Source organism: Hyperoodon ampullatus (assembly GCF_949752795.1).
Source record: "Hyperoodon ampullatus genome assembly, chromosome: 17".
Taxonomy (NCBI): domain Eukaryota; kingdom Metazoa; phylum Chordata; class Mammalia; order Artiodactyla; family Ziphiidae; genus Hyperoodon; species Hyperoodon ampullatus.
In genome coordinates, this window is record NC_136930.1 from 63,243,970 (window position 1) to 63,259,483 (window position 15,514).

Sequence of the window (15,514 nt, forward strand, 5' to 3'; positions counted from 1 at the left end):
TTATGGGACGTTTAATGGGCTCTAATAAAGCAGCTAATAATTCCCTCCCGAGGAAGTAGTGACTGCCTCACAACGCCAACGCCTTTGCAGGCGAAGCGCCCACCCTGAGGCTGGAGGGCGCGGCTGCCCAACCGCGCCTGCCCAACCGCGCCTGCGCCACTGGGTGGCGCCAAAAGCAGCAAAGGCGGCCCCGGCTCCGGAGATGGGCGGAAACCATGGCAACAATAGGGACGTCTGCTACGCCGAGCGTGGTGACCGCGAGGGGAGCGCCCCTAGCGCCCTATTATGACGCGAGCGTCGGCGCGCGGCTTCCGCGGTTTCGCGTGACCGCGGGCGCAGCCTCCGGGCCTGGCAACAGCCGCAACTGCAGAGGCGGGTGGGCGAGGTCAAGATGGTGGCTTCGCGGGCGGGGAAGGCGGTGGAGGGAGGAGGAGCCAGACCATAGCCGGCCGGAAACACCGACACCCACAGGCCTCCCGGGAGCCGCCGCTGCTGCCTCCGCCGCCGCCTCCGCCGCCGCCTCCGCCGCCTGCTCCAGCTCGAGAGACGCGAGCGGGCGGCGGGGCGGGCCGTGAGAGAGACACGAGAGGAGGGAGGGCGGGGGCGGAGTCGCCCGCCTTCGCCTCCGCCCCCGGCCGCCGTCCCGGCCCCTGCCCCGCGCGGCCCTGCCCGGCCCGCCCAGCCCCGGTGTGGCAGCGGCTCATGGCGGCGGTGGGGCCCCCGCAGCAGCAGGTGCGGATGGCCCATCAGCATGTCTGGGCGGCGCTCGAAGTGGCGCTCCGGGTGCCCTGCCTCTACATCATCGACGCCATCTTCAACTCCTACTACGATTCCAGCCAAAGCCGGTTCTGCATCGGACTCCAGATCTTCCTCCGGCTCCTTGGTGAGGGGGACGGGGTAGCCTGCGTCCGGGGACGGCTCCGCGGGCCGAGACGTGCAGGAAGGAGAGGGCAGCCGAGCACAGGCTGTGGGGTGGGTGTGTGTATGTGTGTGTGTGTACTAGTTTCGCGGGCCGAGACGTGCAAGAGGGAGAGGGCAGCCGCGCGCGGGCGGTGGTGTGTGTGTGTGTGCGCGCTAGTTTCGTTTCCCCCCGGGGGCGTCTTTGCGGGTCGGGCGGGAGGAGGAGATGACATTTGTCTCAGAGTTGACAGCGGAGCGGTCCTCCCTGCGAGTCAGTCTCCTGTTCATTTTTGCCTCTGAGCGAGGGCGGGGAGAAAGCAGCGAGGTGTGAGCATGCGGCTCTGTGCCTGCTGTTTCTCTAGGGGAATGAGTACTGGCTTAACCGCGTTCTATGCGACAGCCTTGGAAAAACAGCAACTCTGCTTACGTTTTTGATCTCGCCGTGTGTGACCTTGGGCTCGTCGTGCCGAGGCCTGGGCCTCAGTTTCCCCCTTTCCAAAATGCAGAGTACTCGTATGTTGTCATTTAAATGACATCCAAACGAAAGAGAATGTCAGACCTTGAAACTGTTAGAAAAATCCTCACGAAGAAGGCGATACTTACAACGAGTCCTAAAATTTTCCGCGAATAGAGAAGAAGGTATTGAGAAAGGTTATAAAAACGTGGCTAGGAAGTGGTAAGACTTGAAAATCAGTGTCTTCGTTGCATATGAATGGAGTGTTAAAAGCATCTTATACTTCACTCCCCATTTTCACTTGCATTACCAGAGTGAGAAGCATTTACGCTTAAAAAGTTTTTGAGTAATTGAAACGTGGCAAATTTTGTTGATGAGGTAATTCTTGTGTTAGTTTTTAGTGAGGCTGTGCTTTTGAAGTGTTGCTGAGGACGAGCTGATGGTGAGGTCCTTACCAAGCCTTTCTGAATTAGGAGCCATCTGTTGCTGCTTTATTCCTACTTTTTAAAAAAGTGGTAATGTTGAGTTTTGTTTATAACAACACTTTACATTTGTTTGGTATTTTACTTTTGCAGTGCCTTTTCACTGGTATTATCTAACCTAACGTTCAAAAATCCCTCAAAGGAGGGTGGGTGGTGTTATTCTCATTTTACAAATGAGGAAACTGAGAGAGGTTAAGTGTTTTGCTTTTGATACACAGCAAATAATTGGTTGCCAGCACCTAGGCTTAACAATCTTCTGACATCAGGCATGGTTCATCTTCCTCCTCAGTACAGCTGCAATCCAGATACAGAATGCTATAATAATGATTATATGCTAGATCTTAAAACTAACAGATGTGAACGTGATGTTCTTTAGCACAAGACTTCTCAGTAACCCACCAGCTACTTAATCCCAGCCATCCTGCTTACCACTGCAAAATGTAATGCCCTCTTATTTGTGGCAAAAATGGAGCTGTGTGATTTCCAATGTATAGGAATAGCGAATCATTATGTTGTACACCTGAAACTGATATAATGTTATCTATTGATTATACCACAATAAAAAAAGAACATTAGCTAGCTTTAATGTTTTGTACTTAACATATTTTGTTTAATTCTGATAGGGAATACAAGTGAGGTTAGTTAAATAATGTTACAATGAAATTAATAAGAATGGGGACCTGTTGGGAAAGCATTTTATTCCTGCCAGTTAGAAGTCACTCATCATGATCATAAATTAACAGGCAGTTGCTTGTCTCATTATAGAAAGGTGGTCCCAGCTGAGCCTGATAGACTCCCAACCCCTCCCCGCCTCTCCACGTTAATTGATGACATGCGTGCAGTCAAGGCCTGTGCTGATTCCTGGGTTGCGGAGACTGAGAAATGGAGAACACTGATGATTTCTATTCCTGAACCCCACAGGAGAAGAGAGAGTTTGCTAGAGAGCGAGCAGAGGCTCTAGGGAACTTTATGAAATTTGGGATTACCAAGTGTTGTTTTGGGCACTGAATAACCAAATGTATTGTAACATGGACTTGAGGCTGGTAGGAGGGGCTTTCCCCGCTTCTGCTTTGAGAGGAGGGAGGAGGCCATGGTGGAGGAGCTGGAAAAAAGAAACCAAAACAAAACTGGGTTTGAGAGGATTCACATACTCTTTCTGCCAGTAGTGTAGCCACTGTCTTGAGTGTTCTTCTGGCATGTAACTACAGAGCCTCTGAGAGCCCCTTGGGGACCAGGTGCTTTAGTGCAGTGTACTGAGAGTTGAGCTTCAGGCTAGGGAGCTTTAAAGGAGTATTTTCTTTAGTTAAATCTTTTGTAGTTTAAGAACACTGAATAAAGTAATCTGGTGTTTTCCTTGTACTATATCCCTGCTTCTTATTTTTTGTAGTAAGTCATGGAAGTTTGCATTTGAGAGGTTAAAGAAGAATGTGACCTCAAGCAAGTTACACCTGCTCTGTGCCTCCCTTTTCTTATCGGTACCTTTTTAAAGATGGATCATAATGGTGTATCTCTCTTATCAAGTGTTAAGGGCAATAAATAAGGACATAAGTTCTTGTAACAGTACCTGGAACCTAGTAAGGGCCATTTAATTGTTAGCTACTGGTAAACATGGTAGCTTTAAAAATTTTTTTTAATACTTCAATTAAGACCATACTGTGGGGCTTCCCTGGTGGCGCAGTGGTTGAGAGTCCGCCTGCCGATGCAGGGGACACGGGTTCGTGCCCCGGTCCGGGAAGATCCCACGGATCTCCGCCCAGCGGAGCGGCTGGGCCCGTGAGCCATGGCCGCTGAGCCTGCGCGTCCGGAGCCTGTGCTCCGCAACGGGAGAGGCCGCAACAGTGAGAGGCCCGCGTACCGGGGTGGGGGGGAACCATACTGTGTTACAGATATTTCAGTTTTTGGAAGTCATCAGCAAAATGTTGGTGCTGTTTATTTGAAAATTTTGATCCCAGAGTATTCTCTGGGTCAGACTTTATGAGAGATACAAAATATTTTCCAAATCTGTCATTTGACTGCTCCTCACATTATGGCAGTGTAATTATGCTAATTTATGACATTTGTAAGAATGATAAAATTATTAAAAACTGTTTTTGGTGGTAAAAAATTTCATCCTGAATAAAAACAAATGTCTTAACTATTTGAGGATCATTCGATGAAGCATCTTATTTGTTATTGAAAGTGACAGGTTTGTGTGTAAAAGATACCAAAGGATGGTTGAAATCAATTGTTCTACCTGGTTAGTTTTTTAATAATTGTAGACCTCTCTGTGCTACTGTATATAAATCTCAAAATTTGTCACTCTCACCTTTTCCCTGAAAATGGAATTGTAAACAGTTTTATTTAGTGTCTGAAGAACTTAGTCTCCTACCCCTACAAAAAACTATTACTGCTATACTTTTATTTGGTATCAAACTAATAAGAGAATTTCAGCAAGTCAGAATATAAGGCATCTCATTTTGGAGATCCAAATAAGGTCATATTATAATATATATAATTTTTAAGAATATTAAGCTATTCTTAGGTGTTCAATGCTAAATGAAATGCAGCCCAGTGCAGCGTAATGCTGAATTAACAAGTCTAAATCCAAGGCAGAAAATGCAAGCATAGGAGTTTGTTTTAATAGTATTACTCATATAATGACAATTCATTGAAGTGGAAAGTCCTTTCTAAACATAAAAGAAAATCCAGAAGTTGCAAGGGAAAATTTGATAAATTTGAGTACATAAAAATGAAAAACTTCTTTATGAAAAAATTCTTTTTTTACAAAGATTCTTAAAAATGACACATTAAGGGGAAAATATTTGTGTCATATTTAGTTGAAGTACTAATAAACGTTTTACTCTGTCAATAAGAAAAATTTATACTCCCAGAGAAAAATGGGCCCAGGATAAGCATTTCACAGTAAATGAAATGCACATGGTCAGTAAGCAAAACAAAAATTACTCAGCCTCATTTATAATTTAACAAATGCAGTTAAAACAAAATTTCACTTATGAGATTGGTGAAGAATTCAAAGTTTGAATAAAAACTAGTTTGGCAGAAGTATGGGGAAATAGATGAAGTTAAACAATTTTTGTAAGGTGTTATTTCTATGTAAAGCCATTTGGTGCTATCAACTAAAATTCATCGTATACCTTTTGACTCACAATTCCAGTTCTAAGAACTTGGCCTGAAGATATAGTTGTGCAAAAACTGTTGGCAAGGATATTCATTGCAGCATTGTTGGTAATAACAAATCAAAAACAAATTGTTAATCTAAATGTCTATTGAAAGAGAATCTGTTCATTATACAACATTATCAGTTTCAGCCATGCAATGAAGTTGTTGGAAAAAATGAGATAGTTATTTTTGGTGCTGTAGAAAGAACTCAGAAAACCTGTGAAGTGTAAAAACAAAGTGAAGTAGTTGTAATTATGACTGCATTGGGATAGCCTTAGGGGTTCTCAGCACAGATACCGTTGACATTTTGGATGGGATAATTCTTTGGTGGGGGTGTGGGGATTGTGGCCAGATGACTGGAGGGGAAGGGAGGGTGTGCAAACTGATCCTGGTTGAGAACTACTGAGGTGGACAAATAGACCAGTAAATAGCACAGAATAGAAAGCCCAGAAACAGACCACCCATGTATGTAGAGAAACTTGATGTGTTTCAGAGATAGAATTGGAAGTATACATTGAGGTAAATACAGACTATTCAGTTAGTGGTTATTTAGTTATTCACGTGGAAAAAATTATACTGGATCCCTACCTCACATCAATATATAAATAGTTCGGACTTTCTGGTGGCGCAGTGGTTAAGAATCCACCTGCCAGTGCAGGGGACACGGGTTCGAGCTCTGGTCCGGGAAGATCCCACATACCGCGGAGCAACTAAGCCCGTGCGCCACAGCTACTGAGCCTGCGCTCTAGAGCCTGTGACACACCTACTGAAGCCCCTCCATCTAGAGCCCGTGCTTCGCAACAAGAGAAGCCACCACGATGAGAAGCCCGCGCACCGCAACGAAGAGTAGCCCCTGCTCACGGCAACTAGAGAAAGCCCGCGCGCAGCAACAAAGACCCAACACAGCCAAAATAAATAAATAAATAAATTTATAATATATATATATATATAAAAATAGTTCTAAGTGGATTAATATCTAAATGTGAAAAGCAGAACTTTAAAAGTTTTAGAAGAAAATATAGCATTTTTTTTAGGGTTAGAGTAAGGGAGAAGTTCTTTAGAAATATGTAAAAGCAAATGTATTAAATAATGATTGATAAGTTCAATGATATTAAAATTAAAAACCTCTGTTAATCAAAAGCCAGCATCATAAAGTGAAAAGAGCGGCCACACATCTGGAGAAGATGTTTGCATTACAGATAACTACAAAGAATCTGTAGTCAGAGTATTTTTTAAATGACTACTATTCAATAAGGAAAAACAACTCCGTAAATAAATGAGCAAAAGATAAACTGGCAATTCACAGAGGAAGAAACATGAATGGTCAGTAAATCGAAAGGTGCCCTCTTTGATGAGTAATCAGAAATGTAATTTTTAGAAAAGGTTAAAAAACTCCACTATTATAATGAGATCTCCTTTGGGTAAAAAGCAAAAACAAGTATTTATCCATGAATGTGTGTTTATTTATGCAAAACTTGCTTAACTTTTCATTTAATACCTATAGGGTTGAACTTTTTAAAAAAAACCATGTTCATATATTTCTTTTTGATAAACACATAGTTGTTAAGAGTTTAATTTAAAAGCAAATTTTATCTTAATAAAAAACTTAGAATACTTTTTTTAACCTAAAGTAAGAGTTTGATAGAAAAATTTTCTTTACGCTATAGTTTGTCAAGTACACCTACAGACTGACATCCCAAGATGTACATCCCAAGATGTTTTATTTACTTTGTTCTATACTTCATTGCATAGGGTTCCCTTGGGAGTTATGTAGTTAAAACATTTATTTTTGTACTGTTCCGTCTTTATTCTGTCAGGCATTGAAATGTTTTTCCACAGCTTGCTTTAGATTTTACATTAAAGGTATTTAAGGTACCTGGGGAGTTATGTCTTATTTCCTTCTAATTTTTAGTCCCCAACTTCCAGAAAGGTTAAGGATATGAATGGACTTTACACATAAAAGAATTAAACACTTTGCTGTGTAACGTGCATGGTGGTTTGTTTTTTGTTTTCAGCTTGTTTTGTTTGCTCATTTTTGGTAATCCAAATTGAAAAGGCCCTGAACTCTTTCATGAATTGAGTTCATGTATATCTTCAAAGCTCTGAATTGATTTTGATACCTGCCGCTTTTCCTACCTTGAGCACTTTAGTGAAGCTCTCTAATCACTGGAGAATTGGATCCCTGAATTGTGATTCCAGTTAATTCTATGCGCCACTGTCCCAAGGTGATTTTTCTTTATAAAGTAGCATTTATATATAGCCTTGATTACTTATTGCAGGTCACTCTTAAATTCTAATGAGAAAACTGTCCTGGGGCTTAATTTTCTTAGGCCTACAAGTTAAATATTAAGAGTTGCCTGTCTGAAGTTGTGAAAATGCAACGAAACTTTGATATTATTGACAACACTTCCCGAAGGCCATGAGAGGGAATATTACTTGAAAGACTTGGAAAGTTAACTTCTTTTCTTGTGAAATGAGAGCTGATTCTACATTCCATACACAGGAACATGAGTATAAAGGAAAAATTTAAGAATTTTAAAAATTAAAATAATTTTAAATAATAATAATAATAAATTAAAAATAATAATAAACAATAATAAAACTAAAATAATTTTATACTGTTCTTGAAATGTTTGGTTATTATTAAATCTTGGGGAATAATTTTGATCAAGAAAGAGTAGTATCAGGGGTTTCCCTGGTGGCACAGTGGTTAAGAATCTGCCTGCCAATGCAGGGAACACAGGTTCGAGCCCTGGTCCGGGAAGATCCCACATGCCAGGGAGCAACTAAGCCCGTGTGCCACAACTACTGAGCCCGTGTGCCACAACTACTGAGCCCGCATGCCACAACTACTAAAGCCTGCACGTCTAGAGCCCTTGCTCCGCAACAAGAGAAGCCACTGCAATGAGAAGCCCGCGCACTGCAACGAAGAGTAGCCCCCGCTCACCGCAGCTAGAGAAAGCCCGCGCACAGCAACGAAGACCCAACGCAGCCAAAAATAAAAAGTGAATTAAGGGCTTCCCTGGTGGCGCAGTGGTTGAGAGTCCGCCTGCCGATGCAGGGGATATGGGTTCGTGCCCCGGTCCGGGAAGATCCCACATGCCGCGGAGCGGCTGGGCCCGTGAGCCATGGCCGCTGAGCCTGCGCGTCCAGAGCCTGTGCTCCGCAACGGGAGAGGCCACAACAGTGAGAGGCCTGCGTACCAAAGAAAAAAAAAAAAAGTGAATTAAAAAAAAAGATTAAATGGAGACAAATCAACTTTAGGGGTGTTTACTTTAAAAAAAAGAGTAGTATCAGATTGTTAACTTGCTAGGAGACATCCAAACTTTGAGGTTGTAGTCTCACTACATTATTTGTCTATCACACTCTCTTTCGTCCAGAAGTATTTCTAAAACCCAAATAATTCCTTAATCTGTGTAAAAATAAGCTTCAGGGGGAAAAAAAGCTATTAGAATAAAAAGATCTGGTTATAAGTCACAGCAAAGTTCATGAATATTCACAGGTAAAAATTAATGTACCACTTTGTGAATAGGAAGTTAAAAATAATTTACAGTCCCTGCTTGACTTTCTACCTTTTAAAAGGTAACATATAATAGAACTGAAGTTATCTTGGTTTTGTTTTGACGAATTTTAGGAGATTAAGTTTTGTTTCAGGAAAAAATACTTCTGTTTTTCTGTGTAGAGAAAGATTACATATGGCATATGGTGGCTGACTAAATTCCATTTCCTGTTACCTTCCAGAGGAAGGGTTTCTAAACCTGCTCAAAAAAAAAAGCCCATTTTCTGTTGAAAGGGCTCTTTGGGAGGATTATTAGTGGCCCACTTGTTCAGCGAATTGGGTGGTTCTTGCGCAGAGGTTGATGTATCTTCCAGGTGATTGTTTTCTTTTGTTGTCCTTTTCACAAATGACCTAACACATAGGCACAGGATAAAATTTTAAGTTTGTGGGCAAAGTCATCATTTGGAGGAACTTGGCCCTTGCTTTTAACTGCAGTAGATTGTGGAATGGCTCTATTGTATTATGCAGTGTTGGTCTTGGTTGCATGCTGAAATCAGGTGGAGAGATGGATGTTTAATTTGGAGTTTGTCAATTTTTCTGTACTCCAAGGTCTGATTTCTCAGCTTTGTCTTACCTTTTCATAGGTTTCAGTTTCCAAGTGGGCTGTATTTTATGGCTGCCTTTAAAAATAGAACACAGAATTCAACAGAAACGTTTATTTCCCCAATTATTTTATTTTCTACAAAATATTTCGGGATCTATAGATGTAAAAGGTAGGATCCTTGCTTGCTGTCAAGGACCCTATAATAGAGTAGGTACCTACTCAGATAACTACAAACTTCAGTATCAGGTGGTGTGAGTATTAGGAGTTTCACCAAGTTCTATAGATAAGCTGAAGGAACAGTCAGTATCAGGAAAAGTGGGTCTGTAGGATGGGTAGGATTTGAACAGTCAGGGATTTGGGAAGTTGATGGGGCCGTTCTGCCAGGCAAAGAGAAGAACGTAAATACAGCTGTAATTATGGCAGAGAAGAAGGGGTATGTTTGGGAAGGAAATCTGGAGCATTGGTGTGTGTGTTGGGAGGAATGTTACTTTAAAGCAAATTGGGTCCTTGAATGTTCGGACAAGGAGTGTAGGTTTTAATTGATAGTAATTTCAGAGCTGCTGCAGTATTTTGAGCAGAGACATGAAGAAAGGCAATTTGGTGATGGCTTGTAGATGGATTTGGATGAGAGAGTTTTCAGAGATAGACTAATAGGTAGGTGAGTGTCACTGAGAAAAGGGAGGTATAGGTATAAGTAAAATTTGTCACTGATTGTCAGAGTTTGAGGATGAGGGGCTAGAGGTACTGTTAGGAGAATAACAATGGTACCTCTGACTGACATTGGAAATCGCAAGGAAGAGCTGTTTGGGGCGAGAGTAGGTTCAGTAGGTTTTAGAAGATTTGAGTGTTGCAGTCGTAATGTAGAAGTGGAAGTAGGTGAATATTTGGGTGTGGTTCCCATAGCTGAAACCTTGGATAATAAAGTTTATCGTAATCTCACTTAAAAACTTGTCAGAGCACCAAGAAAGATGGTGCTGGATGCACAACAGACTATACATTGGTTGCTTACAGAGGGGGGGAGGGGGAAGATTTATTAAAACATGTTGTGGTTTTGTGAATGTTACTTTTGTAATTTGAAGAACAGTAAAAAGGGTTGACTATTTGAAGAAAAAGAGTCACACATACAGGAAAAAGGAAACTTGGAGGAAATGTCTGGTATCTGTGGGAAAGTATGTACAGAAAAAAGTGAATTTGGACTGACAGAGAATACTCAAATTTAAGGAGCAGGAAAAATAAGAGCCAGCAGGAGTTCAGTTTGAGTAAAAGGAGGAAAATTAGGGGTAAGTGTGAAACTGAAACTTGATTTCCTAAAGAACACGTTTAAGAAAAAGAAATCTCAGATTTAATAGGAACAAGTTTTCCACTTGGGTTATTTTTAATTCTTAATGTTTTTGTAATGGAATTATCTTAAATATTTTTAATAATTATGAATATGTTCTTTCAAGTGTAAAGCTTGTTAAACTGTGTATATCATGACAAACTCATCTTGAAGATAATTTAGTAATTTGGTGTCTGGACATATACTACTACTTGAATTACTTTGGAAATTAGAAGTAAGGGGTAGGATTTTTAAGCATATGTTTGATCTGTCCTGTTGAACTTTGACTTTACAAAAAACATTTATTGGCCTTTAAGCCTAAATTGTCTTGAGGCTTAACGTTCATCAGTTTGAAAACATTCATACTTCCTTACTAAAGGAAGAATATCGTAACTGTTAGTGGAAAAAACATTCTTTAAAAATGTTTCATTCGAATGTCCTTTCTTTTTTTTTTTTTAGGTATATTTGTATCCAGTATTGTTCTGATCTTGTCACAGCGATCACTTTTCAAGTTTTACATGTACAGCTCAGCCTTTCTATTAGCTGCAACTTCAGTGTTGGTAAATTATTATGCTGCTTTGCACATTGACTTCTATGGTGCCTACAACACATCAGCTTTTGGAATTGAGCTGCTTCCTCGAAAAGGGCCCTCGCTGTGGATGGCACTCATCGTTCTACAGCTAACATTTGGAATTGGATACATTACACTACTACAAATTCATTCCGTCTATTCACAGTTAATTATTTTGGATCTCTTGGTTCCTGTAATAGGCTTAATCACAGAGCTACCATTACACATCCGAGAGACTTTAGTCTTTACTTCTTCCTTGATTCTCACGTTAAATACAGTGCTTGTCTTGGTAGTGAAACTTAAGTGGTTTTATTATTCCACAAGATACGTTTACCTTTTAGTGAGGCACATGTATCGAATTTATGGATTACAGTTACTGATGGAGGACACATGGAAGAGGATTCGTTTCCCAGATGTCCTGAGAGTCTTTTGGCTAACAAGAATGACAGCTCAGGCCACAGTATTAATGTACATTTTAAGGATGGCAAATGAAACCGATTCCTTCTTTAATTCTTGGGATGATTTCTGGGACCTCATTTGTAATCTTATAATTAGTGGATGTGATTCTACACTCACTGTACTGGGCATGAGTGCTGTAATTTCCTCAATAGCCCATTATTTGGGTCTTGGAATATTGGCCTTTATTGGATCAACTGAAGAAGATGACAGGCGGCTTGGCTTTGTAGCACCTGTTTTATTTTTTATTTTGGCTCTTCAGACTGGTTTAAGTGGGCTAAGACCAGAAGAGAGACTTATTCGCTTAAGTAGAAACATGTGCCTTTTATTAACAGCAGTCCTGCATTTCATCCACGGAATGACAGACCCTGTATTAATGTCTCTCAGTGCCTCTCATGTGTCATCTTTTCGTAGACATTTTCCTGTGCTCTTTGTCTCTGCTTGCCTGTTTATTCTTCCTGTTATACTCAGTTACGTTCTTTGGCATCACTATGCACTAAATACATGGTTGTTTGCAGTTACAGCCTTTTGTGTGGAACTCTGCTTAAAAGTAATTGTTTCTCTCACGGTTTATACGTTATTCATGATTGATGGCTACTATAATGTCCTCTGGGAAAAGCTTGATGATTATGTCTACTATGTCCGCTCAACAGGCAATATTATTGAATTTATCTTTGGAGTGGTAATGTTTGGAAATGGGGCTTATACTATGATGTTTGAGTCCGGAAGTAAAATTCGGGCTTGTATGATGTGCTTACATGCCTATTTTAACATCTACTTACAAGCAAAAAATGGCTGGAAGACATTCATGAATCGTAGAACTGCTGTAAAAAAAATTAATTCACTTCCTGAAATAAAAGGGAGCCGCCTACAAGAAATAGATGATGTATGTGCAATCTGCTATCATGAGTTTACAACATCTGCTCGTATTACACCATGTAATCATTATTTCCATGCACTTTGCCTTCGGAAATGGCTGTACATTCAAGATACTTGTCCAATGTGCCATCAGAAAGTGTACATTGAAGATGATATCAAGGATAATTCAAATATATCTAACAACAATGGATTTATTGCACCCAATGAAAATCCAGAGGAAGCTGTAAGAGAAGCTGCTGCTGAATCTGACAGGGAATTGAATGACGACAGTTCAGACTGTGATGATGACGCTCAAAGAGAAAGAAATGGAGTGATTCAGCACACAGGCACAGCAGCTGAAGAACTGATTAATGATGATACTGATTAAAATAGCATTTACTAATCATTGGTCACTGAGGTATTTGTTTAAAATTCAGTTCGTCCAAAATGGAGTAATACGCTTCACTTCAGTGTGTAACCAAGCACAAAAACAGTATCAATGTTGAATCTGTGAATGGTTTTCCGTTTACTGTGATGTGCTACTGTAAATATACCTCTTCAATTACTTCTGGTCTCTTTGGTGACCTATTTAAACTTGTGTACATTATTGTACATAGAATAAAATTTTCACATTTTTATGACAAATTTGAACAAATAACTTTTTTTTTTTTTTTTTTTTTTAACATCTTTATTGGAGTATAATTGCTTTACAATGGTGTGTTAGTTTCTGCTGTATAACAAAGTGAATCAGCTATATGTATACATATATCCCCATATCCCCTCCCTCTTGCATCTCCCTCCCACCCTCATCCCATCCCTCTAGGTGGTCACAAAGCACTGGGCTGATCTCCCTGTGCCATGCAGCTGCTTCCCACTAGCTATCTTTTACATCTGGTAGTGTATATATGTCCATGCCACCCTCTCACTTCGTCCCAGCTTACCCTTCCCCCTCCCCATGTCCTCAAGTCCATTCTCTACATCTGTGTCTCTGTTCCTGTCCTGCCCCTAGGTTCATCAGAACCATTTTTTTTTTAAGATTGCATATATGTGTGCTAGCATACGGTATTTGTTTTTCTGACTTGCTTCACTCTGTATGACAGACTCTAGGTCCATCCACCTCAGTAAAAGTAACTCAATTTCATTTCTCAAAAACTCATTTTTAAAGACAGTCTTAAAAATAATCATATTTATAAGCATCATAGTTACTAGTCTGTCATAAGATCAAGGCCAAACAGTGACTTTGAGAAATCCTGAAACAACTGGATTAGTTTAGATCTATCCCTGAATTTAAAGCTGGCTATTAATTTTTTATTCCAGCTTGCAAAACTCATAGCTAGTTTCTTGAACTGGATATTATATACAAAGGGTTTTATTCTTTCTTTCAAGTCATAATATGCATTCAGCTGAGGAGTATATTTCCCATATCCACTGAACCTTCCAACTCAAGTTACACTTCCAGTTTCTTCCCCCACTTAGTTTTTGTATACTTGCAGGGTCAGAATAGCCAAGGATAATATCAAAGTATTTTGTACCCTCCTTTAAAAATGATAAATAGTACTTCTAGAGGCAACTACCCTATCCTCGTTACACCTACAGTCGCTTGATATGTCACTTACCAGTTGAAATTACAGTTAACAATGGTGTGCTGTAAATATAAAAATGTTTAAAGAGAATACTGACAAAGTTTATAGAAAGATCGTATTAACTTAAGACTTGGCTATGGCTAAAGATGGGAGAGCAAAATGTATTTGAAATTTGACAGAATTTTTACTTCACAATAACCTAATATTACTGATAAAAGTGACGGGACAGTTGAAAATGGGTAATGTTGAAATAACTGTTAACTAGCTTATGGAATAATGTGTTCATAGTTAGCCAAAGACAGCAGACGACTAAAATGGTGCTCTTAAGTTCTGACATGGCACTTACTGCTGCAAGTTGCTAGGTTACAAGCAAGGTGTACACAGATGGAAATGAACAAATAATATAAAAAGTCTATGTAGATAGATAGGAGATTCATATTTTATTCCTCCAGTGACATATTTACAGTTGAATATAAATTAAAGGCCTGCTTGCACACCAAAGCCAGGTCCTTTAGGTGGTTCAGTCAAAGAGGTAAGACCTCCAGCTGGCTCACATGAGAAGCGTCCACTCCTTGGCCCAGGTTTGGGGATTTTGCCAGCCTTGAGTTCATCAATAATTTCTTCAATATCCTTAGGTGTCAGATCCTCATAGTAGTTGTCATTTATTTGAACCATTGGCGCATTTACACAGGCCCCTAAACACTCCACTTCTATAAGAGTGAAAAGTTTGTCAGGTGTAGTCTCTCCAACCTTTATTCCAAGCTTTTTCTGAACGGCCTCCAGTATGCTGTCAGAGTTACGAAGCATGCAAGGCGTAGTAGTGCAGACTTGAACATGATACTTTCCAACTGGCTTTCGATTATACATTGTATAAAAAGTTGCTACTTCATATACTCTCATTGGAGGTACTTGTAAAACTTCTGCAACCTTGTTCATAGCAGAGATGGGCAGCCATCCATTCTGTCTTTGGGCTAAATCCAGGATTGGAAGCACAGCTGCTGCTTTATGCCCTTCTGGGTAGTTTTTTACAATTGCCTCTATCCTCTTATAGTTTTCCGGTGTGAAATCAAATGGAGTATCTGGGTTATTCTCAGGAGTATCTCTGTGCACAAATAAGGCTCCTCCAGCTCCATTCTGCACAGCTGTCTTATGCAAATTCCTTACATGTCTTCCCCACTGGGCGGCGAAGCCGGCCGCACGGGCCCGGAGCGCAGCGGAGAGGAACATGGCAGGCCAAACTGCGGGCCTTTGGGCCGCCAATAACTTCTTAACAGATGTAATAATATGGTGCGTCAACTGTGCCAAAGATTCCTCAATGAAAGTATATAATGTATCTAACTCTGGACCCTAGTTTTTCTTTAAAATGGGTGGGAGAGAATAAAAATGCAAATCAGGGGAAACCATGTTAAATCAAAGAAATCAAATAATTTGGACCAGAGGATAAATGCTAAATGTAGAGTATTTTTAAAACTAAGGAAAAAAATAGGCTGCCAGAAGTGATTGAGACACTTTTTTGAAATTTGAGAGTAGCACTGTGGTTGAGCTGGGTTTGAAAGTCCCAATTCAGAGTGTGTGAGTTGAGAAATAGGCTTATTTATATATCAACTAACCTTTGGTATAAACCAGGATG

At 40.5% G+C, this 15,514-nt stretch overlaps 2 protein-coding genes across 2 annotated transcripts; one reads left to right on the plus strand and one right to left on the minus strand.

Moving 5' to 3' along the window:
* Positions 1 to 593: 593 nt before the first annotated feature.
* Positions 594 to 12,946, plus strand: RNF139 (ring finger protein 139). The gene is made up of 2 exons (XM_079722593.1): positions 594 to 883; positions 10,876 to 12,946. Exons 1-2 carry the CDS (start codon positions 703 to 705, stop codon positions 12,687 to 12,689), a joined length of 1,995 nt encoding a protein of 664 aa, XP_079578719.1. The 5' UTR covers positions 594 to 702; the 3' UTR covers positions 12,690 to 12,946.
* A 1,355-nt stretch (positions 12,947 to 14,301) lies between these two features.
* Positions 14,302 to 15,111, minus strand: LOC307065443 (NADH dehydrogenase [ubiquinone] flavoprotein 2, mitochondrial-like; the record flags this gene model as incomplete). Its single annotated transcript, XM_079722266.1, has 1 exon — positions 14,302 to 15,111. One exon carries the CDS (start codon positions 15,109 to 15,111, stop codon positions 14,362 to 14,364), a length of 750 nt encoding a protein of 249 aa, XP_079578392.1. The 3' UTR covers positions 14,302 to 14,361.
* Positions 15,112 to 15,514: the final 403 nt, after the last annotated feature.

Coding starts and splice junctions, on each gene's coding strand:
- RNF139 (XM_079722593.1), top strand. CDS start 703: ATGGCGGCGGTGGGGCCCCCGCAGCAGCAGGTGCGGATGGCCCATCAG. Junction 884..10,875: donor GATCTTCCTCCGGCTCCTTG/GTGAGGGGGACG, acceptor TTTTTTTTTTAG/GTATATTTGTATCCAGTATT.